The sequence below is a fragment of the Strix aluco genome, chromosome 2 (assembly GCF_031877795.1).
Source record: "Strix aluco isolate bStrAlu1 chromosome 2, bStrAlu1.hap1, whole genome shotgun sequence".
Taxonomy (NCBI): domain Eukaryota; kingdom Metazoa; phylum Chordata; class Aves; order Strigiformes; family Strigidae; genus Strix; species Strix aluco.
In genome coordinates, this window is record NC_133932.1 from 129,978,470 (window position 1) to 130,000,891 (window position 22,422).

At 44.4% G+C, this 22,422-nt stretch overlaps 2 protein-coding genes across 6 annotated transcripts in view; one reads left to right on the forward strand and one right to left on the reverse strand.

The window, feature by feature from the left end:
- ANKRD42 (ankyrin repeat domain 42) overlaps nucleotides 1-9,233 on the forward strand; it is a 26,564-nt gene extending 17,331 nt beyond the window's left edge. For 2 of the 4 annotated variants that reach the window (XM_074816331.1, XM_074816334.1), the window contains one exon: nucleotides 2,898-3,238. In XM_074816331.1, the coding sequence (XP_074672432.1) occupies nucleotides 2,898-2,989 (92 nt within the window). In that variant the 3' untranslated portion in view covers nucleotides 2,990-3,238. Of the gene's footprint in view, nucleotides 1-2,897; nucleotides 3,239-7,015; nucleotides 7,149-8,595 lie in introns of those variants that run through there. The other 2 variants (XM_074816333.1, XM_074816332.1) reach the window with 2 other exon arrangements.
- Nucleotides 4,649-16,988, reverse strand: CCDC90B (coiled-coil domain containing 90B). 2 transcript variants are annotated; one of them, XR_012622163.1, is made up of 10 exons: nucleotides 16,804-16,988; nucleotides 14,973-15,092; nucleotides 11,652-11,755; nucleotides 9,246-9,347; nucleotides 8,550-8,591; nucleotides 8,401-8,472; nucleotides 8,264-8,317; nucleotides 7,460-7,574; nucleotides 5,736-5,885; nucleotides 4,649-4,975 (listed from the first exon to the last, which is right to left on the reverse strand). XR_012622163.1 is itself a non-coding variant. In XM_074816339.1 (9 exons), the coding sequence occupies exons 1-9, from the start codon at nucleotides 16,904-16,906 to the stop codon at nucleotides 5,830-5,832; spliced, it is 768 nt and encodes a 255-aa protein (XP_074672440.1). In that variant the 5' UTR covers nucleotides 16,907-16,988; the 3' UTR covers nucleotides 4,649-5,829. The 2 variants fall into 2 exon arrangements, 1 of the variants encoding a protein (XP_074672440.1); XM_074816339.1 differs by having other exon boundaries at nucleotides 4,649-5,885.
- Nucleotides 16,989-22,422: the final 5,434 nt, after the last annotated feature.

The following is a 22,422-nucleotide window of genomic DNA, read 5'->3' on the forward strand; positions in this document are numbered from 1 at the left end:
CTGATCCCAGAGGGGGACCCAACCATCCCCAAAAGAGGGGAGGACAAACTGAACCCCAAAAGTGGGCCCAGAGGGGGACCAAGAAAATAACAGGGTCTCACTTCAAAGGTGATCCACATCACAGCGTCTGGAGTCAGCCAGGCATCCCAAGTGAGAGTCCAGGGTCTCTTAGAAAGCTTGTGCAGAGAATTCAGCTTGTTTAGGAAAGGAAAAGTATGTGTGTCACAGAAAGTTTTCAGAGGGAGAGGCTTGATTTTGGATTAAAAATTAAGTCCTTTTTATATCATAAGAGACGTAAGAGGGTGGAGGACACCGCCACTGCAAGCAGCCAGTAGATGCTGATGTTTCTCATTTTCTACTTTTCACCTGTAACAGTTAATAGATGATGAGGTTTCTCTCCTTTCAGATTATTTATTTTTCCAGACTATTTTCCACCTTTTCAGACAATAAACTGCCTTTGCAGTCACTTGATTTTGCACTTATCGGTGGTATCTCAGGATGCCTCTGATTTCTAGGTACCACAGCTGTACTTCAGAGAGACCAGCTGCACTTTACAAGGATGTTTCTTGTTCCCAGCCTCACGGTTCCCAGGCTGGCAGACATTTTCCTTGTCAGTATTCTTCAGCAGGCAGTTTCTTCTGTTCAGTAATTTTCCCCTTCTAACCAGGCCACCTTTCCGGCTGCTCACATCAGGTGTCACCCCCTCACCCCCAGCTGGCATGGCTTGTAGCAATCGCAGCACATGTAGGATATTTCTTTTGCTTCAGAACTCTCCTTCAGAACTGGTTTGTTTTCCTCTCTTTTACACCAGACTGGGAAGGGAGAACTGTAGTACAGTACTGTGCTGCTCTGTGCAGTGCCTGATGCAGTCAGTGTTCTCGTGTGTCATCTGCTATCATCTTCGTTATCAAGCCTGCTGATAGCAGAGGAGGTGCAGGTATGAACTGTCGATTGGCTTAGCAGGCAAAGACAGAAAAACTGTAGCTTTTTTAAAATCAGATCTTGAGGATAGATCTGAAGTTCACCTGCTAACTTTGGGGACAGCAGAGGTGACATTTCAGACCTTTCCCTGCCACATAACTCCCCCAAACTGCCGTGACAGCCAAGACCCCATTTTTCAGATCTTTGCTATCCGGTCAGTTGGCAGCCTTGGGTGAGGCACCTGAATTCCTTCTGCTGTGGGTTGTGGGAACTGGTGTGCACTGGGGGTACTGGTGGTTCTGCCAAGAGTACAGCCAGCGGAAAAGGCTCATGGCCCTGCCAGCCCGGGCTGTTCAGTGCTTTTTGTGGAGCTTCACTTAACTGCCTTGACCATTGCCCTGCCTTGGCTGGGTAACCATTTGTAGGGCCCTGCTATAACCAGTATAAAAGTCAGGCGAGGACTTTCAGATTTAGCTCCTTCCTCTGCCTAGAGGAGCTGAGAATACCCATCATCCCGGGGGGACATTCTAACCCACATGACGTTTGCTTTTCTGAGACGGAGCCATATTCATTTCCCTGCCAGCAGCTGTGCAGAGTGACCACTATACTTCAATTTTCAGTGGTCCAGAGGGAGTGAGTGAGAGCAAACAGCTTTATAAACCGATGACTAGGGCAATCATGCAGGAGGGGGGAGCTGGCACCCCTTCACATGAAACATATACATATGTATTGGAGGAGAAATTGGGTTGCTGGATAAAAGCAGTAACATTACTGCCTTCTTCAGCCAGGTTTGAATGAGGCCCAGGTGCTTGGAGTCTCCCTACTAGATAATGATCCTTTCCTGAGTGTGAGGGGGAAGAATGCTTGATGGATGCTCTGAGCAGGAAACAAGCATTTACAGCTCAATTTTGTTACCATTTAAGCTGCGCGTGGATTTGGCCACTGAAACATCTAGGGTATTTCAGGCCCCTTGAGAGCAGAGCTGATGCTACTCCCAGGAAGCTGGGAGCAGGAGCTGCGGACTGTGTTGTGCTGTTCATCCTCCGAGAAGGACAGAGGCATTTCCATCCCAAGAATTTTAGTCCCACTGTCACCATCATCTGATCCCAGGCTGACGTGGCACGGCTGCGTGTGCAGCGTGGCCTGATGGCATTCAGCTGCTGTAACTCAGAGCAGCGAGGCCTTCGGGTTGCTGTGGTGCCCGTGTCACACACTTGTGCAGGGTGCTGGCTTCACAGCCTACATTCAAACGTGCCCGTGGGTGCCTGGGCAATGCAACGTGCTCTGGCACAACCACACTGCACGGTTCTTTTCCCCTCCCTCTATCCCCCCTCCTTCTGCACCTTTCCTGCCCCCCTGGGCCTTTTTTTCCCCCTTTCCTTCAGCCTGTGCCAGCTTTCCCTGCCACCGCATACAGGCTGTGATGCTCCTACAGCTGTTTGCTCCCCACTGTATCCTTGGGACTGATCTTTCCCATGCTGCTGAGACCCCCAGGCCAGCCAGGTGCCTCCACCTTTGAAAAAAAAGCCACTTTCTGCTTCCACAGCTCGCTTTAAAGACATTACCCATTCTACTCCTCTGGCAGGTTTAGGAATCTAGGACAGCTATGGCACAGAGTGCCCCGTTTCTCGGGTGGAAGAGTGGCTGTAGTCATTTTTTTTACCAGCAGCAGCCTGGAAAAGTCCAGTTGGGCATTAGGTTAACTAGCTGGGGCTGGAGACAACTTCTACTGAGGCAGGTTTGTTTTCAAAAACTTCTGCTCTGAGTCACTGCTACAACCAAGGGGCCTTCAAATCTTGCCCTGCTGTGACTGTCATCCCATGCCCTGGACAACGCTCTGCCCTCAGCTTCAGTTTGAACACAATAATCTTTACTCAAAGGTTACTCAAAGCCGTCTATTTTTAAATCCTGTCTTGTGAGGTAGTAGGTTTAAGTGATTGTTATTTAATGGCTACAACATCCTTTGTTTCAGGAAGCTGAGACCATCCCCAAGTCTTGCAAAGAGAAAAAGAAAGTAAAGAAGAAACCAGCCTACAGCCCTGGAGGACTGTTTGTGAGACTGCGCTGAGGTGTGAACCTCCAAGGAGGGGCAGGCAGAGTGAGGAGGTAGAATGGGAATATTCTAGACAATGCAAAGTGTTTGCATAGCCCAGCTCCACAGATGAGTTGTTCTCTGCATTCCACTGATTTTTTTTTTAGTTCTCTGGGATAGAAAATATTTTTAAGTCACAAAAGCAGCATTTTTAATTAAAAAAAAAAAGCAGAAAGACTTCTCTTCCCAGGTAGTAGTTTAGCAACAGCTTTACAGACTGTAAGGTGACATTTCAAAGAGTTAACTGCAGCAATGTCACAGGCCCTCCTAAGTCTGGAAAAATATCTTCATCTACTAGTCTGTTTTGTACTACTACCTTAGGAGGGAAAAAAAATAAAAGCACCTTACCTCCTAAAATAATCAGATAGGACCTTCAGTGTGGAACCAGAATACAGTCTCTGGGAGTACTTCTCTGCTGCAGACTGGTGCCAGGCCCCTTGATTTTCATCTTTGTCATTCCTAAATAAGCCAGGAAGCAACTCCTGTGTCAGGTGCCAAATGAACAGCAGCGATGGGGCTCAGTCTGACTGAGGGCTGAGGAGTTCACTAGTTCACCCTGTGGTTAGAGATGGCAATCCTGACCTCTCCCCCATGCCTAAAAAATATTTTGTGACTTCACATATAAAGATTTTTCTCTAATCCCTGTGCTATTGTGAAATTCTTTTCTCCTTGGAACCCTCATTGTGCATATTTTAAAAGTTTTGATTTCAATAAGAAATCCTTGCACTATAAGGTTAGTTTGCTAGTGCTTGAATCCTGAGCTGCCCTCTTCTTCCTTACCAAAGGAAACTTGATCTCTGAGAATTTCAAAGGTTCTGGTTTTGTGTGCACAATCCAGCAATTTTGAGGGAGAGGCATGCTGAGAAACAGCATGAGCCTTCTACTTGCTGAAGAGGAGAAATCCAACCTCTAGTATCCCCTTCAGCTTGTAGGGAGAAGCTGCAGTAGATGAGCCATTTCCTAAATCACTGTTGGTGCTGAACTCTCATGTAGGAATGCTGCGAAAGATCAGCCCGAGTCATTCCATGTCCAGAGGAGGGCAGCGAGGCTGGTGAAGGGTCCAGAGCACAAGTCTTAGGAGGAGCAGCTGAGGGAACTGGGGTTGTTTAGTCTGGAGAAAAGGAGGCTGAGGGGAGACCTCATCGCCCTCTACAGCTACCTGAAAGGTGAGGGGGAGTCAGTCTCTTCTCCCAAGTAACAAGCAATAAGACAAGAGGAAATGGCCTCAAGTTGCAGCAGGGGAGGTTTAGATTGGATAGTAGGAAAAATTTCTTCACTGAAAGGATTGTCAAGCATTGGAACAGGCTGCCCAGGGAAGGGGTTGAGTCACCATCCCTGGAGGGACATGGTTTAGCTGTGGACTTGGCAGTGTTAGGTTAACAGTTGGACTTAGTGCTATCTTAAAGGTCTTTTCCGACCTAAACGATTCTATGATTCCGAGAACCTCAGAAATGGTTATAGCTTACCAGAAGATGGATTTGTACATGAAATGGCTACAACAGACACAAGGGGCTGCCAACACCCATGCCTGTTTGACAAACACAGAAACAACAGAAAAAGCAGCCTCACCTGCCAGCGTAACGGCACTATGCCTGTTTACAGGCTGGTAATCTGTATTCAAGTCCCTCAGTCACATAGCAAACATAAATTAATTTTATTTTCTTAAATGAAGATGATAAATAATTTAATGCACAGAGTGTAAGAATTGGCAGGATACCAGCAAGTTCAACTGTAAACAGAATAAAACCGCAATAACAAATCACCACTAATTGGTCCTACAAGCCCTTTAGCCCACAAAGGGCCTACTCTTACTTTCCTGTTGCAAAGTCTGTGCAGAAGGCAGAGGGGTCACCGCCAGCAGTGAGGAGAGTCGGTGTGTCCCACGGCATTACAGAGCAGTCCGGAGGAGCGTGGAGATGGGAGAAGGGTGACCACCACCACCACACTGGCATCACTGAGATGCTGCGCATGGAAAACACGTGAGGGTTTACTGGAAATACTCTGCCCTACTTGAAGGGACGACTTAAAAGCTGTTATCTGCCCCAGGGCTGCACACAGTTGCTGAGAGTGGAGGCATTTCCCCTTGGAAAGACAAAGTTCTCCCATTCTGTTGACCTCTGGGGTTATGAAACTTGCTAAAGATACTAAAAAAAAAGTAAATCTATGGAGACATTTTAGTTCTACATGAGATTTTACATTTATGGTAACCAGTTTTCAGGAAAAACAAGGATTCTTTAGTAAAGGCCTTGGAGTGTGTGTTTATACATATATAAGAAAACCAAAGGGCCACGCTTCAGTCAGTCAGGAAAGAGAGGAACAGACCAAAGGCAAAAATACAGATCCTAGACTTAAGATTAATTTACCTGGATCAGAGTACATCTGTTGGAATCTGGTATTAGTATTCCCATATTGGGAATACTAACTTGGGAATATTATTTTCATTTCAAGGGGATATCAAATGTTTAATATTTCCGTTTTGAGAGGAGCTGAGAGTGAGAATGTTCCACTGAGAATGTTCCAAAAAGGAAACAAAATGAATTCTGAAACACATTAAGAAACAGTTTCTGATTTATCATAAGAAGTCCTTTGAAATAAATACAGTCTTCAGTAGGGGACAATGAAATACTACTATTTGCCTACTTCCCCTCCAATTATTTTGATCTTTAGTGTTACATATTCAAAAAACATTTTTAGTGCACAGTAAGAATATCAAAAAAGGTACCAAGGTTATCTACAGCACAAACACGATCGCTGAACTGATGTTGCCTGGGCAGCCCTTTCTCCATCTGTATTTGACGCAGTCACTCCGTTTAGATCTATTTCCAGAACCTGTAAAATCCCAGTGCTATTGCTAAGCAAGTGAATACCGAAGCTGTTGAAAAGAAAGGAAATAATTAGCTGAATGCTAAATTGTATCACCTTCTACATACAGGAAATTAACTGCAAACAGATGGAAGAACGATAGAATAATTTTAGAAGGCAATGAGTTGTCTTAGAGGTAATATCCTGCACAGGAGCACTGCCCAGGTGGGTGAGATGGGAGGTCAGGGTCAGCAGCCTGAGGAACTGTTTGCAGGGACACATTACGCTGGGTAATACCAAGCACAACAGGCTGCAGTAACTTTTACTATTGTCACCCAGTTGTATTACAGGAGAGATAGCTGTACCAGGTCTTGCATTAGACATAATTAAAATGATTGCCCACTGAACAAAATGACAATGAACTAACAATACACATATCTGACAAAACATCAGGACATCTAGGCAGCACCTCTGAAGCCTGCTGAGTTGTCTTTCAGATTAGTTAACCTGCTGTTTCAATTCGGTTTAGAATAAAGCTAATTATGTTTCCCTTTGAACTTGTTCTCATTTCCAAATGTAATGTGTTACCCTCTTTTTATCTGGCTCCAATACAATAAAAATTTCACTGGTTAGGTATATATTGAGAAGACTGTAGCAGGTGCACCCGCCCAATGAAAGCAGAGCTTCTTGGCTGCTGAAGGGCAGCAGCTCCTGGCTGCCTTTGTTCTCAGGGCTCTGTGGTAATTGGGGCCTTTGGCCAATGGGAGCTGCTACTGACTACAGGTCAGATTCGGCCTGGGTATAAATGGAGTCCCCTGGGGGAGCCATTTGGGCTCGTCCCCTGGAGCAGCAGCTCCTCTTGGGTCAGGACGCTGCCCAAGGAAACCCCTCGAAGTGCCTTGGGTCAGGACACTGCCCTGAGCAGGTCCTCGAGGTTGAGAGCCCTCACTTGTCAGGTGAGTGTTAGAGTGTTTTGGGTTGCTGTTAAACCCTAGGGAGTGGGGCTTTGTTCTGCGTTTGGGGTTGTCACTAAACCCTAGAAAGTTGTTCTGTTCTCCTCTCACAGACATTTGAACCTGTAATTTACGGAGAGCTAGTTCATTCTGTTAATAATAAATTTTTAATTTTTGGTGGTTGGTGGTTTATTTGAGAGCCTCCATAACAATCTTGAATCAGACTGAGATTTGTTCTGCTTGGCAGGGAAAGAACCGGTACGGCCACACTGAGACTGTGTGGGGGACTGAATGGGAGGCAGAACCGGTCACTCAGACTAGTCCTGAGTATCTGAAACTTCCAGGATAATTTAAATAAACGGCTGCCCGGCAGCAAGAAGAGGTACTGTCAGACTAGACAAGGTATTTAGGCTTCTTTCCTACTCTTTAAAAAAAATAAAAAAAACACGTCCATGTTCCTCCTAATCCCAGTTCTGGGTGCAATCCTAGTCCAAGTGCAGCAGTGTCTGCATGTTTCCACCTCTTCTGTGTTCTGTCACATTTCTTTCACTTGGGGAGGGTCCCATCCCCCCCAGTCCCAGTTGTCTGCTGTTACACGACTGACCTCTTGAATTCACTTTGCATATTCTTGAATAAAATTTTATACATCCAAAATAAAATTCTGGTACTCACCTGCTTGCCTATCACATACCTGCCAAATAACGTATTGTATCGAGTTTATTTGATTCCATGAGCGTTTTTAAGGAAGCTATTTCAGTGTCAATTTTATTACTGATTTCTGAGATAACACTGTTGGTACTTGAATCCTGAAACATTAGAAGACAGCATAATTTGACAATGATCCCTAGCCCTTTCAGCTTTGCAAAGCCAAACAAGAATACCATGCTACCACCAACAAGAAAGAGAAACAAATTTCCAACCTATCACTGAAGTAAAATATGTAACTGGAAGAGAACTTAGAAGACAAAGAATAGCATTTAATACAATCCAGGAAGAATATTGGAAAGAGAAAGAGAAAACTCAGATCATACAGACTTTTGTCTCTGATATGCCAGTATGTCACCGAATGGTGTTCAGTGCAAATCACAGAATCATTCAGGTTGGAAAAGACCCTTGGGATCATCGAGTCCAACCATCAGCCCTACTCTACAAAGGTCTCCCCTACACCATATCCCCCAGCATCTCATCTAAACGACCTTTAAACACATCCAGGGATGGTGACTCCACCCCCTCCCTGGGCAGCCTATTCCACTGTCTGACCACTCCTTCTGTGAAAAATTTTTTCCTAATGTCCATTCTAAACCTCCCCTGTTGCAGTTTACATCTCACAGGCGTAGGCAATAAACACGTATAACAGACGTGAGCGGTACCACCCAGCCTTTTGCTTTACCATATTCAAAAGTCTACTAACTTTCACAAAAGTTTGGGATTTACATAACATGTAATGTGTAACTGTATCCTGTTCAATATCAACTGAGCTTTGTTCAACACTTACTTTTTTATGAAACTCTGTAGATGCTTCCATCAGTTTCCTCTCCTGATCTGTAAACTGTGGGTAAAAGATAAATTACAATTGTAGTAACGAAAAACAAGACACAGAACTGATAAGGGTATCTTCATAGAGCAGCTTACCATATCTGTGACTCTGCTTCTTTCCAGGTTTATGTCTAGCTTGCTGTCAGCTCGGATTTTACCAGTTTCATTCTTTAAAGCAAATAAACATTATGAAAATAACTTTACTTTCCCCAACAGAAGTGCGTAGGTACTTGGTGTTTACTTACCAGTAGCTGCTGTTTAACTTGATCTAATTCAATTTTCATTTTCTAGGTGCAGAAGAGGAAAATAAAAAAAAGTTTTACAAATTCAGAAAATTGCTGACCAAGTTAATCAGTCATGTAAATGTTACCACCGCATGCATGCAATTACTCTTCCCTAATTTTTCTCCCAATAGATCAATTTGTTCTTGATTAAATATCCTAACTAGTGTGTTCAATCTGTATAGCCACATATAATCTGCAGAGAATTTTCCTTAGAATAAAGGGATTATTTTGTAACAATGATAATCGTGTTATTCCGAGACTAAAAACAGCAGAAAAATACCGAAATGCTATCAAGCAAAGAGAAATGTGTCTCAATCACCAGTTTAATTAAATTGTTGCAAAGAAACAGCTGACTACTCTCCCTGCATTGTATGGTTAATGGTGACAAGACTGTACCAGAATCACCCTTAAATAAAATTACAGAAGATGATTTTAAAATGCGTAGATTTTTTTTTCTTTACGAAAGAACTGAGCAAGTCTTATCATGGGAAATGTATTTATGTGATCACAGAACTTGTAATCTGCAAACACTTTCAACTCTGAGAAAAGTATCCAGAATTACTTTTACATTCATATTTTGTTCCACAAAAATGTACAACAGGTATAACCCGACATATATAAATATTTTTAATTAAGTAGTTAAATTATAATTAGTACCTCATTCTCTGCTCTCAAGTTTGCAAATTCACTTTTCTCCAGGATGACCATATCTTTTCGAATGGAGTCCAAATGTGCCATTATCTGCTGTAAAGTTATTTCCTTAGAAACAATAAAACATGTCAATGACTAACTTGCGCACTTTCTGGTCAGTAGAAGAAAGTAAAGATTTTTAGGTCTGAAATTACAGGTCTGCAAAAGCACAAAAACGGGGAGACTCTGCAACAAGAAAGTGACAGAATTTTATAGCTGCAATATGTTTGGAAGAGTCAAGAGAGTTTGGGTTTGTGCTTTTTCTGTTGCTTTAATACACCAACTCTGAATTTAAGCAAAAAAGCCAGAGGTATTAGTCTGGGTAACTATGAAATGAAATAACTACAGGTTAGTCCTTCATTCTCTTCCATTTTCAATGAACATTCAGTAGCCTATAAAGCATTAATTATTGGTTTGAATCCAGTTCCTAAATAAGCATTTGCATTTCTTGCCCACAAAGTCATCAAAAGCCAAAGATTTAATGATACGAGTATCACACTGTCCTCTCAGCATTAAAGTCTGACAGACACTAGTAAAACGTTGCTAAAAAGCACTGAGAAAAGTCTTCCTGGTGTTTGGACTAACAAGTTCAGAATTCAACTTGTATTTATAATCTACAGAATAAAAAAAAAGAAAAGAAACTTTCTATTTTAGAATCTCAAAAGCAATACTGTTTTAGTTAGCATAAGGAAGCTACCCTACTATTTAGCATGGAAAATGATGTACATCTGTGGGATTCTGCTTCTAAAGCTGAGAGCCAGCAAAATTAAGAGCTCTCATTCAGACTACAAGACATCAGGATCTCTCAGATCCTATATTGAACTAAATTTGTTAAAATACGCCCTGACCCAACTTCCACTGAAATCTGACTTTGCTGAACACAATGAAGTTTTTAAAATTCCTGGGAGAACTTCAATTGCATTTACACCGAAAAGCTGATTTGCCTCATCCCATCTTAAAACATTCAGCCTCAACACTAACTACACTATAAAAGTCAGCGTTTCTACCTAACACAATTCCATGCAAATTATACTGGGCATACTGACTTTGTGTACACATAATACGATTTCCAAAAAGAAAGGTTTCCATTTTGATAAAATAAAGAGACACGTTCTTGTCTTCTTCTGAGATTTATAGAAAAGAAAGTTAGATAACTTTTATTAAGAATATATGCCAGTAAGATAAAAATCTGTTGGAAGTAAGGCTCAGCAGTTAAAATAAAACAGCAATGAATGCTTAATTGCATTAACTCACTGAAGAAGAATGGCACGTAATTTCTGCTTGCACAGCCTTCCTGAGTAATTATTAAAACCATTACGGTGCATCACAGCTTTATTATCCTGGCCCAGATGGCTAGCCTACAAGAAAAACTAAAGTTCTTTTTATTTTGGCAATTTGTTAAAATGAAGCTTGTCACCACCTCTGCTAGAAAAACCAGCCATGCTACTTAACTGATTCCCTGTCTTCAGATACATCCACAAACACGAACCTGAATATCTAAGCGAAGGAGACGCCCCGATGCTTTGGCCGAGTGCAGGCTGAAGTGCTGACCTGACCAGCGCCAACAGCCAGGTTTACACACAACGAAGTAATTCAGAGCCCACGTGCTGTCCCCGAGGGCATGTGACACACCACAGATTACATCCAGATGGCTGAAATCTCTTCCTCACCTTAACTCAAGGTGGCTTTGTCCACCCTGCCTGGTGGGAACACTTCCTGGCCCTATACTTTCAGATAAATTGTGCCCGTGTCAGGGAGACCGAGTTGGCACAGGTCAAAATCAAGCCAAGGTGCTGCAGTAACTGCTGAACATTCTGGATGACTATGGTGTTTGAGCCCACGTCCAAGCCATGCTTAGCTTTTACTACAGATTTAGCTTTAGGGACTGAAATGCAGAGTAAAATCATGGAATAGTTTTAATAGTAGCTTTTAGCTTATGAATGGGAAAATAGGACAAATATAGCGTATCTCAGAACGGATGACATTGTTACTGAAGTTCAGTAAAGAAATTGACAATTTCCTGGTATTTTAGGTGGTCTTGTTATCTCTCAGGAACCCCTCCTTGGATCTCTCTTCTGCCCTCAACCATTGTAAAGCACAGTTAAAAGTTTGGTTTTACCTCAGAGCTTTTCAGCAGCAAATGAAGCAATCTCTGCATTACATTTACATATTGTGGCTGCATTTGGAAAACAATCCTGTGAGATGAAAGGTGTAAGATATTACTAGTCTTAATACCACCTTGAAACTTAGGAAAACCTATCTCAGTGAAGTGTTTATAGTACTATAGAGTTGCTCACTTGTCTTTTAAATAAGCAAATATGAGCCACTATAGTTACACAATGCTGTAGACGTACACCAGACATTACTGTTTACCTGCTGAGCCTGTGTAACCATATCCTTATAGACTGTGTCTAAGCTGACATTCGACAGGGTTATTAATGCCGATACGATGGTCTCCGCTTGTTCCTTCCCAAAGCCTAGAAGACAGTTGAAGGATGACAAGTTAAGGTAATATTAGAAAGCTGGATGAAGAGCAAGAGCTACACAATGAAGTGGGACACTCAAGTCCTGTACCCAACTACAGCGGCAAACGGGAAGTCACACAGTTACTGAAAACTGACAGCGAGGAGCCAGTCACTGCAACTTTTAACCACAAAAGACCCAGACAGTGCTGCAAAAATCTGAAGCACATTAACTTTTAATATACTTAAACAGTCTATGGATGCAGCTGACTGGACCAAATTTCTGTACAAAGTTTAACTGTACATGCATTATAAAAATAATTCAACACAATTTTGCTTTGTAATTAAGTTTCACAAATTCTGTTAAAACCAAACTTCCCTGGAGCTACAAAGCATGCATTCTATACAATAATAAAATTAAAAGGTAAGTCTGCATATATTGAAATTGGGCAGAGATATGAACACATACAAAACTGATTTTAAAACTGCTGCATTCTGCCTGCAGAATTAATTCAAACTGGGATTTTTGCTTTCTGATGGTAAAAATTACACTTTCTCCACAGCTTGGTGCAATTTTGAAGTGTGAAAGATGATGTATGATGAATAGTGAGAAAAAAACCCCAGCTGTCATGTTAGCCATATCTGATCCAGTGCCGAGAGCTCTGGCCCTAAGGATTTATTTCCAGCAGTCTCACCGATGTGTTGTATTCCAATTGACCCGTTTTATAAAGTGGGAGCAATTAACTTTTTATTGAAAAATGCTTTCAGGGCAAATTATGTAGAGAAATATGCCACTGCTCCCTTCTAAAATACTGGTACTGTCAAGGTGCCCCACTGGTTTACATTACTAAAAAAGCTATGCATGCTTTATGACAGTTTCTTTCCACTAAGAGGTGTGATTGTATCGCTACAGTTCCTCTGAATTTTCAGGGTTGCTTAGGTTTTTGCCAATTCATTATTTTGTTCTTCCTCTATAGCAGGAACCGTCCTTGTTGCATGGAAGTTTAGAAAATATGGAGAAATTAATATAAGCAAGAGAACGGAGCTTGAAAACTGCCTGAAGCAAGTTTGAGAAAAACTAAATGCCTCTTTCTCTTTTGTGGTACATATAGGTTTTACCTGTAGAGCCCAGTCACTGTGGTACTGAAGTATTTGTAGAAGTTATGGAACAAATTAAACTGAATAATAACACAGTGTAACAGCACCAGAGAGACTTCACCCCACAAGCTCTAAAGAAACTCAAAGAAGAAATAGCTGAATTAGTACTGGGGACAAGTAATGTCTCACAAACTACCTCAGTTACCCGAGGACTGGAAAATGGCAAACACAGAGCCAGTTTTTAGAAACAGTTCCAGAAGAGATGTAGGGAACTACAGCCTGACAAGCCTGACGTGCATGAAAACAATAAACATTGTTAGTGGACTATTAGGAGTCTTCTAACTACTAATACATATTATCATTAGACCCAAATAGTGGAAAAAATCCTAACCTCAGATTGGATAAAGTTCCAACTGTCACTTAGGAGAAAGATCTTGGGATTTTAAAAGATAGTTGCTAGTCTGATGAAGGTATCAGCTCAGTGCTTAGTAGGGATCAATAAAGCAAATCAAACCCTTCGTAATTACTAAGAAAAGGAGCAGAGAACAAAACAGATGCAATGTTAAGTCAGTGTTCAAATCCACAGGATGTTCAGTTGTCAAGGAATGCCAGAAGCTCTGTTCTCATCCCTTTGAAACAGGATGCAATAGAAGTGTGTATCGGGTCTAGCTGAGCCAGAATTGGTTTTCCCCTGTAGCAGCCCTCATGGTGCTGTGTTTTATGTTGGGAGCTGGCAGGGTGTTGATAGCACACTGGTGTTGTGGCTACTGCTGAGTAGTGCTTACACAGCACCAAGGCTCTTTCTGACATTTCCCTCCCACAGTGGGACGGGGTGGGCCAGATCTTGGGAGGGGACACAACCAGGACAGCTGACCCGAACTGACCAAAGGGATATTCCAGACCATATGACGTCTGCTCAGTATAAAGCTGGGAGAAAGGAGGAAGGGGGTGGGGTCACCCTTGGTCCTCCGAGGCAACCGCTATGCGTATCAGAGCCCTGCTTCCTGAGAAGGCCCGACATCGCCTGTTCATGGGAAGTAGAGAATAAATCTGTTTTCTTTTTTTTGCTTCCGCGTGCGGACCTTTGCTTCGCTTTGCTTATATTAAAACTGCTGTTGTTTTACCCACAAGGGTTGTTTTGTTTTCCTATCTTATTTTCTTTCCCTTCTTTGCCCTATTGAGAAAAAAAGGGGAAGGGGGGGGAAGTGATAGAGCGACTTGGTGGGTACCTGGCATTTAGCCAAGGTCAAACCACCACAAAGTGGAAAAGATTCACAGAAGGGCATCATGGATGATCCAGAAGTATGGAAAAGCTACTGCTCAGGGAAGAATTCAACAAGCTAGGATTCTTCTGTTTGGAAAAGAATGATGGGGGAAAATGACAGAAGTTCACATAATCACGAGTGACACAAGAGATCTTTCCACAAAGAGCTGAGCCAGCATCTAATTAACCTTGTAGAAGAAAATTCTGCACAAACAAAAGGAGTGGATATCTGAAACTCCATGAGAAAGGATGTTTTTGGGTACTAATTAGTCTGTGGTGGTTCAGGGACTGAAAAAGCTTGTGAATATAACCGAAGGTTATTAAAACTCATACCTGACCCAAAATACCTCCAGCACGAAAACACTTGAAGGCTTAGAAAGTGCAAGAGGATGTGTCACATACATCTGCCCCGTCTCGACACAGAACCCCGGACAGACCTTTCATCTGGCTTCCGACAGCCACACTCACAAAATCGAAGTGCAGGTATTAAGAATGTATCAGAGCACTGTGCTGCTGCCAATATTTATAGTTAGAAAAAAAACCCCTTAAGTTACACTTAGCAGGCTAGTAGAAGGAACTTCTATTAAAGCTTCCTTTTCGCAAGGGAACAGTTCTTTAACTGTTATTGTTACTTTACATTTGTTAACTGTATTATGTTCCTTGGCTGGAAGACACTATATAAACTTGCCTACAGCTACAAGTAAGGTAAAATTAATGTAATGTTATTTACAGTGTCAGATGCCTCCTTGGGAGGCTGCCAAAACATTTTATAACACTAAGTATTGATACTTTGGGAAAATGGATAGCACTCAAAGTTACAGTACTCAAACAAAAAGTTTTCCTTTAAATTATTTATCAGATATCACTTACCATGGGCTTCCAGATCCTTCACTAAAGCATGGGTATCAAAAGTTACCTTCCTCTGCTCCAGGGGAGTGATTTCAACTCTTCTGACATCATATGACTTCCTAATGAGCGTGGCAGCAAAACCTGGAAGTGACAACATTTGCCTTAAACTTGATTGGTTTATCATGCAATATGCTAATTTTAATTTCTTTCATCACAGTGAAGCTGTATGGATGTTGCAACAAAAAGCTGGGTCCTTTTGATTGCTTGGTTACAGCACAGGTCAGAAACCATCGATCCCTTTTCCATAGGAAATCTATACCAACTAGGACTCATATATTGATCTTAAGTGCATTCTTATAAGAAAACTGTGCAACAGACAAGCATCTGGATACAATAAAAATAAAACCACCACAACCAACTGTTTTGTAATATTTGAGAAACATCACTTCCAATCATATTCTTTTTATGCTTTCTTCTATCACTACCCTTTCCAGCAAGGAGTGCCATATGTGAAGATAAACCTGCAGATTTTTTTAGAAAGCTATGCAAATCTAACATTCAGAATAAATTTGCTGGTTCTCCAGGAAAGTACCTGGGAAACAAAGCAATACAATGTTTGCACCTAATACCTCGGAGAAGGGCATTAGTTGAAGATCCACTCTATTTTGTGACTGCCTTCCCACAAGATGTTTCACTGCTTCTCCAACTTTACTTCAATCATATTTTTCCCTTCATCTTATCTCTGTGGGGTCTTGCATGTTACAGATTCTGTTATGATAGATTCTTTGTTATCTAAAGAGCCCTGTTACTTCTAAATCCATGCTTATCGGAAACTTTTTGCACTGCTGGCTCTCTGCCTTAACAAAATGTTGTTCTCTTATCCAGACCTTTACTCAAAAGCTTTATACCATTTAAACAACAGGGAAGTTGTTTAAATAATTACTGTGTCACTAATAGATAAATCAAGTTCTATGCTACGTTCCATTTAGTCTAAAGACCTGGCTATAAGTAAACCAGCCATAGTATCCAAATCAATCTCTACCCTAAATTTAAGTTGAAAGAGATGAAGGAAAGATTTAAGTGCATGAACACTGAATACTGCATACAAATAATTAAAAATAACTCTTAAACACCCATTTTTCACTGAGACAGGCTTTTAAAGACACAGCTCTTTGCCCTCTAAATGCATTAGTGGATTATTTCATTGTGTTGAACAACTATATTGCAGAGACATTCTCTCAGAAAGGCTGATGTTACTGCATGAGGCTTCTGGCTGCCTTGATATGCTGCTCTTTTCTCTAGTGCTTCATTCCTGTATTAACTCGATGCATGGCTCTCAGACCAACGCTGTCACCGATGTTCACACAGACTGTATGTGACACCATTTTTGTGATGCCTTTCCGCACCCCTCGGCTAACTCCCATCGCTCCTCCCATCTCAAACATTCTGTCAGCGCCCATAAGCTACGAAGTCAGCTCCTCTTGCCCATGTAACGCACCCCTTGCCTCGGGCTTGCTACAGCCCCAGAGGAAGCGTTTCGTGCTCCCTCCCACACCGCCTCAGGGACAGGTCCTCATGATCGTTCTCGGGCAACCAGCCCTGTCCGCCAAACGCCCTGAGCAGCCTCCCATGCAACCCGCAAGGCCCCGAGGTTACCCTCTACCACAGCCGGCGGCCTTGCGCCCCCTCCTGCCGCCGTCCCTCCTCGTCCCCCGACGGGGCTGGGAGCCGCCGGCGGCCGCCGGCCTGCCCCGCCCGCAGCGCCCAGCGCAGCCCAGCGGAGGGTCTCCCGGCTAACCCGCCGGCTCCCAGCGGCCCAAGGGGCCGCGCCCGGCCCTCCGGCGCCTCTCACCTCTCCGAGGAACCGGAGGCGGCAAGGCCCAGCGCGGGAGCGGGCCCGACCGAGAGCCGCCGCCCCAGGCGAAGAGCACGGTGCCGCGCCGGGCTCCGCTCATCGCGGCACGAGCCCGCCACTTCCGGCGCGCGCCGCCAGCCACCGCCCGCCATGGCCACTGCGCAAGCGCCGTCCTCCCGCCTTCCCGCTCGGGCCGCGCGGGGCATGCTGGGTATCGTAGTGCTCGGCCGCGGGGAGGGGCCCGGCGCGCGGGCGGCGGCGCCGCCATGCGGCGGGGAGGAGCCACAGCGCCCATGTGCGGCCTGGCCGGGCGGCCTTGGGCCCTGCCTCGCCTTTTATAAGCTCAAATCGCTGTCAGCAGCGTGGCTGCTTCACACCACAAGCGTTTCTCGTAGCTTGACTAAGGCTTGGTGATGCGCAAGAGGCTGATCTGTAGCAAATCAGCTGTAGCAAATCAGTCTGCGTTGGTTGGGGTTTTAGGCCGGTGACAGCCGCGAGCAGTCTGGGCTCTGGTGCTGCAGGGTGTGTAAAAGTTGTGGATGTCTCTTGAGAGCCAAGAGGAACAGGCAGAGTTAAAGCACCTACCGAGCACAGCGTGTGGAGAGCAGAATCACAGAATCATCTCAGTTGGAAGGGACCTTGAAGATCATCTAGTCCAACCGTTAACCTAGCACTGACAGATCCCAACTACACCATATCCCTAAGCGCTAATTCGACCTGACTCTTGAACACCTCTAGGGATGGGGACTCCACCACCTCCCTGGGCAGCCCATTCCAACGCCCAACAACCCATTCTGTAAAGAAATACTTCCTAATATCTAGTCTAAACCTTCCCTGGTGCAACTTGAGGCCATTCCCTCTTGTCCTATCACTTGTTATTTGGTTAAAGAGGCTCATCCCCAGCTCGCTGCAATCTCCTTTCAGGTATTTGTAGAGGGCGATGAGGTCTCCCCTCAGCCTCCTCTTCTCCAGACTAAACAACCCCAGTTCCCTCAGCCGCTCCTCGTACGACATGTGCTCCAGACCCTGCACCAGCTTCGTTGCCCTTCTCTGGACACGCTCGAGTCATTCAATGTCCTTTTTGGAGTGAGGGGCCCAAAACTGAACACAGTAATTGAGGTGCAGCCTCACCAGTGCTGAGCACAGGGGTAAGATCCCTTCCCTGTCCCTGCTGGCCACGCTATTTCTGATACAAGCCAGGATGCCATTGGCCTTCTTGGCCACCTGGGCACACTGCTGGCTCATGTTCAGTCGGCTGCCAATCAACACCCCCAGGTCCCTCTCTGACTGGCAGCTCTCCAGCAATCTGCAGACTGCTTTTGCTTGGAAAACGTACAGAGAAGGGATGTCTGGAGAGAGCCCTGTGTCAGAGGGCTGGTCCAAGGGATCAGAGAGTAGCAGTGCTCTGACAAAGTCCAGAAATGGAAAAACATACCGGGTATTGCGCCGCAAATTTGAGTAAAGGACACCTGGCTTTGCTGCCGGACAGCGTGTGCACCCTGGGGAGGTTGGCTGTAACAGATCTGGCTGAAACAACTTGTGAAGGTGCGGTGGCTGTATCTGAGCTACGCTGTGGAGCAGCAGCTGGGCAGCCTCGGGGCCAGCTGAGTTTCTTGTGTGCCTTGTCAGTCTGATGGAGCATCCTTGACGTGTATGCGGGAATCCAGGAAGGTGTGCCCCATGCTTTCAATATACCACAGAGAGTGCTTAAACCAGAGTTTGAGTAACACAGACTTCTTACTCTATCCAAGCATAGGAGAGCTTGTCAAAGACCTTCCTTGTAAGAGCCCTGATGTTGCTTGCCTTCTGGGCAGGCAGTGTAAGAAAAAGCAGGCTGCCTGCAATAGGCCGTACAAAATTCAGAGCAATTCAAACCTGTATAGGTGCAGGTGTAGAGCATCCATGCAAATAGTGTGAACAGGAAAATTCAGCTCTGGAGGCTGCAGAACTGTTGGCCAAAAATACAGCATCTAGTGACATGAGAGCTGAGTACTCACTGCACACACACAATCTGAAGACAGACTGGGAAAAGAAAACAGCTGTGAAGTTCTCTGACATATGGACTTTCATGCCTGTATACAGAGTTAGAATTAGATTTGTGATGGAGAGGACTGTGCATAGTCTAAGGGGCCCTATTTTCTCCCAGCTCTGTTTGGATGATGTGAGCTGCTCGTGCCTGAGCCTGATTTCCCCTTATTCTCTGTCCTGAACTTACTCTAGCCTCAGACAACTTCCATAGGTGAACCACTCTAAGCCTGGCTCTGCCTATGTCCAAATTTCCCTAACTTTAAATGCAAAACCAGCCCTGGCTCCAGTTCTGAAAGATGAAACTGTGACTCTGGATCCTTGTGCTTTTGAACTCTGAAGCTTTCAAACCGCAACCTGTTTTCATTTTACTTCCTGTCAGAGCAAAATGCAGATTTCACAGCCTCAGAATATTTTTGCAAAATTGAGTTCTTGCTTTTCAGTTTGTGCTAGTTACAATAAAATACATTAGACTCTGTCAGGCATCTGCTTCACTCTAGAAGTTCAGGGATACATCTTAAAATAAAAGTGCAAACCAAAAAAGAAGATTGCTAGTGGTACATTTTAGAAGTTCTAACTGAAATAGTAAAGTTTGAGACCCATGATAGAAGACATCTGTGAGTAAAAAGGATGCATTTTTCTGCAGTTACCAGCAGCTGCAGGTTGTCTGAACTCAGCCTTCTGTGCTCTTCCAGAAGCCTGCTTCTCTCACAGCTAGTATGATGCAGTGCTTTAAGCTGAGCACATAAAAATTCAGGCTTTCAGAGCGGAAAAGTCTCCTTGATAATAAAACTCCCTTGATTTTCAGTTACTTGAAAGTCCCTTCTGCTGCCGGGTTGGCTTCAGGCTTCATTGAACCACTCATCTCCATTTGGTGGAAGGGGCTGTGTCTTCAGTGGACTTGGTTACGTGGAGCTGCGGTCCTGCCTTGTTTCTTTCTGTTCCTAAGAGCCAACTGTGAGACTCTTATTTCATTCAGAGGCATTTCCTCTTTCGGGGCATGACTTTCATTCAGAGGACTTCTAGAATGAGGACAAAGGTGGAAGGAAGACGTGTATGGGATATTTGGGGGAAGAAGCACTGCTACCAGTGGCAGTTGTCTGAACCAGGGTGATAAAGAAGACAAGCGGCTGAGGAACTCACTGGAAGGGTGCTCACAGAAAAGCAGATGCCTGGTACCTGTGCTGAGGTTGAACTTCCCAGTCCTGCCATGGTAACAGATGCAGGATTCAGCAGAAACGCTCGAACAAGCCTAGCCTTATTTAAAGCATTGAGTTTCCAAGTCAACAACTCCTGTGTTGCCAAGATACAGACATTAGAAAAAAAACCCAACAACAGCAACAAAAAGCTGTCACTGAGGGAGATCCGCGCCCTCTCTGCAGGGACATCATTGTTCAGCACTAACAATGTCACACGCAGGCTCAGGATGGCAGTTGCAGTCCTTCCCAACCACAAAGACTTCCCTCGCAGCACAAAAAGGCCGAGTGCCCCAGGGTGCTTATTTTCTACTTCAGACAGACAGTGAGCCGGCACCCTGGGTGTTTGGAAGGTGTAATTTCTGGCAGCCAGTACCAGCAACTGAACTCAGTTCATTTTAGAAAATCAGAGAGGTGCTGTGGAGATAAGGGCAGTTGCCCCAACTTGCCGTAGGAGGGCAGCAGCCTACAGCCAGACAGGGTCTGACGATGGGACTGTGTATTCTGATCAACTCACCCTTCTCCTCTGTTTTATTTATTGTCATTTATACAAATACAGTGGAGGGCAGCTATTCCTATGCTCTCAGCCAGCCATCCTACAGCTTTTTCATGCATGCAAATAACACATCTCTGTATTGTCTGTTCATCCATCTGGATGAGGGCCTGCAGCAGGGATTACTTCGTGCTGCCATACTCTGCAAAGATGCTGTAGGGTAAAAGGCACTCCTCTCAAACAGATGACAATAAAGAGGGCAAGCAGCTGTGGACCCCAACAGAAAAATGTTGAAACCAGTGAGGTGGTTGAAAAGAGAGAGACTAATGAGACAAGATAACTAATATTTTAGCCTTCCCCCCTGTTTTTCATACAATGTATGTTTTTCACTATCTGGCATCCTTCATGATAGCTCTCTGTTGTGTCCCTTGACTTCAGGATACAGATCAAAGTTTTAGTATTGTCAATGGTGGTGCTATCTAGTCATTGGTATGTGAGGCTGGAAAGGACCATCTGTCTTGAGTACAGTCCTGCAAACAACAAGCACACATACTATCTTTTTTCTCCATTTTCTTTGAGATCTTTCCCAGCCTAGGATTGATTTTCACACTGAATCACTAGCGAGTTCTTATCTTGAGTTTAGACGAACCAAAGATTTTCAAAGCTAGGTATCTCCTAAACTGCATTTAGAAGCCTAAACTGCTGCTGGACTTTCAGAGATGATGAGTACTGAATGCCCTTTCTCTCTGCTCTCAGAGACAGTAAATAATTTCCTTCTTATATCTAATCTAAATTTATGCTCTTTCAGTTTAAAACTATTACCCCTCCTTGTATCCATACACCCCCTAAAGGATAAAGAGTCCCTCCCCATCTTTCCTGTAGCTCCCTTTAAGTACTGGGAGGCTGCTCTAAGGTCTCCCTGGAGCCTTCTCCAGGCTGAACACCCCCAACTCTCTCAGTCTGTCCTCACAGGGGAGGTGCTCCAACCCCCTGATCATCTTCGTGGCCTCCTCTGGAACTGTTCGAGCAGGTCCATGTCCTTCTTATGTTGGGGGCCCCAGAGCTGGGCACAGCACTGCAGGTGAGGTCTCACGAGGGTGGAGTAGAGGAGGAGAATCACCTCCCTTGACCTGCTGGCCACACTTCTCTTGATGCAGCCCAGGATATGATTGACTTTCTGGGCTGTGAGTGCACATTGCTGGCTCATAGTCAGTTTTTCATCCACTAGTACCCCCAAATACTTCTCTGCAGGGCTGTTCTCAATCCACTCATCACCCAGCCTCTATTTGTGCTTGGGATTGCCTCGACACATGCGCAGGACCTTGCACTTGGCCTTGTTGACCTTCATGAGGTTTGCACAGCCTCACTTCTCAAGCCTGTCCAGGTCCCTCTTGGTGGCACATCCCTTCCCTCCAGCGTGTCGACTGCACCACATGTCTTGGTGTCATCAGCAAACTTGCTGAGGGTGCACTCAATCCCACTGACCATGTTGCAGATAAAGATGTTAAACAGCGCTGGTGCCAACACCAACCCCCGAGGAACGCCTGCTCTCCACTCGGACATGGAGCTGTTTGTTGACTGCGACTCTCTGAGTGTGACCATTCAACCAATTCCTTATCCACCGAGTGGTGCATCCATCAAATCCACATCTCTCCAATTTAGAGATGAGGATGTCATGTGGGACAGTGTCAAATGCTTTGCACAAGTCCAGGTAGATAATGTCAGTTGCTCTTCCCTTATCCACCAACGCTGTAACCCCATCGTAGAAGGCCACCAAGTTTGTCAGGCATGATTTGCCCTTAGTGAAGCCATGTTGGCTGTCGTCAATGACCTCCTTATTTTCCATGTGCCCTGGCATAGTTTCTGGGAGGAAATGGAACAGAGTATAAGAGAAAGAGGAGT

Excerpts from the sequence above, each read along its gene's own strand:
- CCDC90B (XM_074816339.1), bottom strand. The coding sequence starts at position 16,906 with ATGAGCGGAGCCCGGCGCGGCACCGTGCTCTTCGCCTGGGGCGGCGGC. Across the intron at positions 8,592-9,245 it reads ACTTGAGAGCAGAGAATGAG|AAAATGAAAATTGAATTAGA; the intron begins GTACTAATTATA and ends TTCTGCACCTAG. Across the intron at positions 8,473-8,549 it reads AAGTTAAACAGCAGCTACTG|AATGAAACTGGTAAAATCCG; the intron begins GTAAGTAAACAC and ends TTTGCTTTAAAG.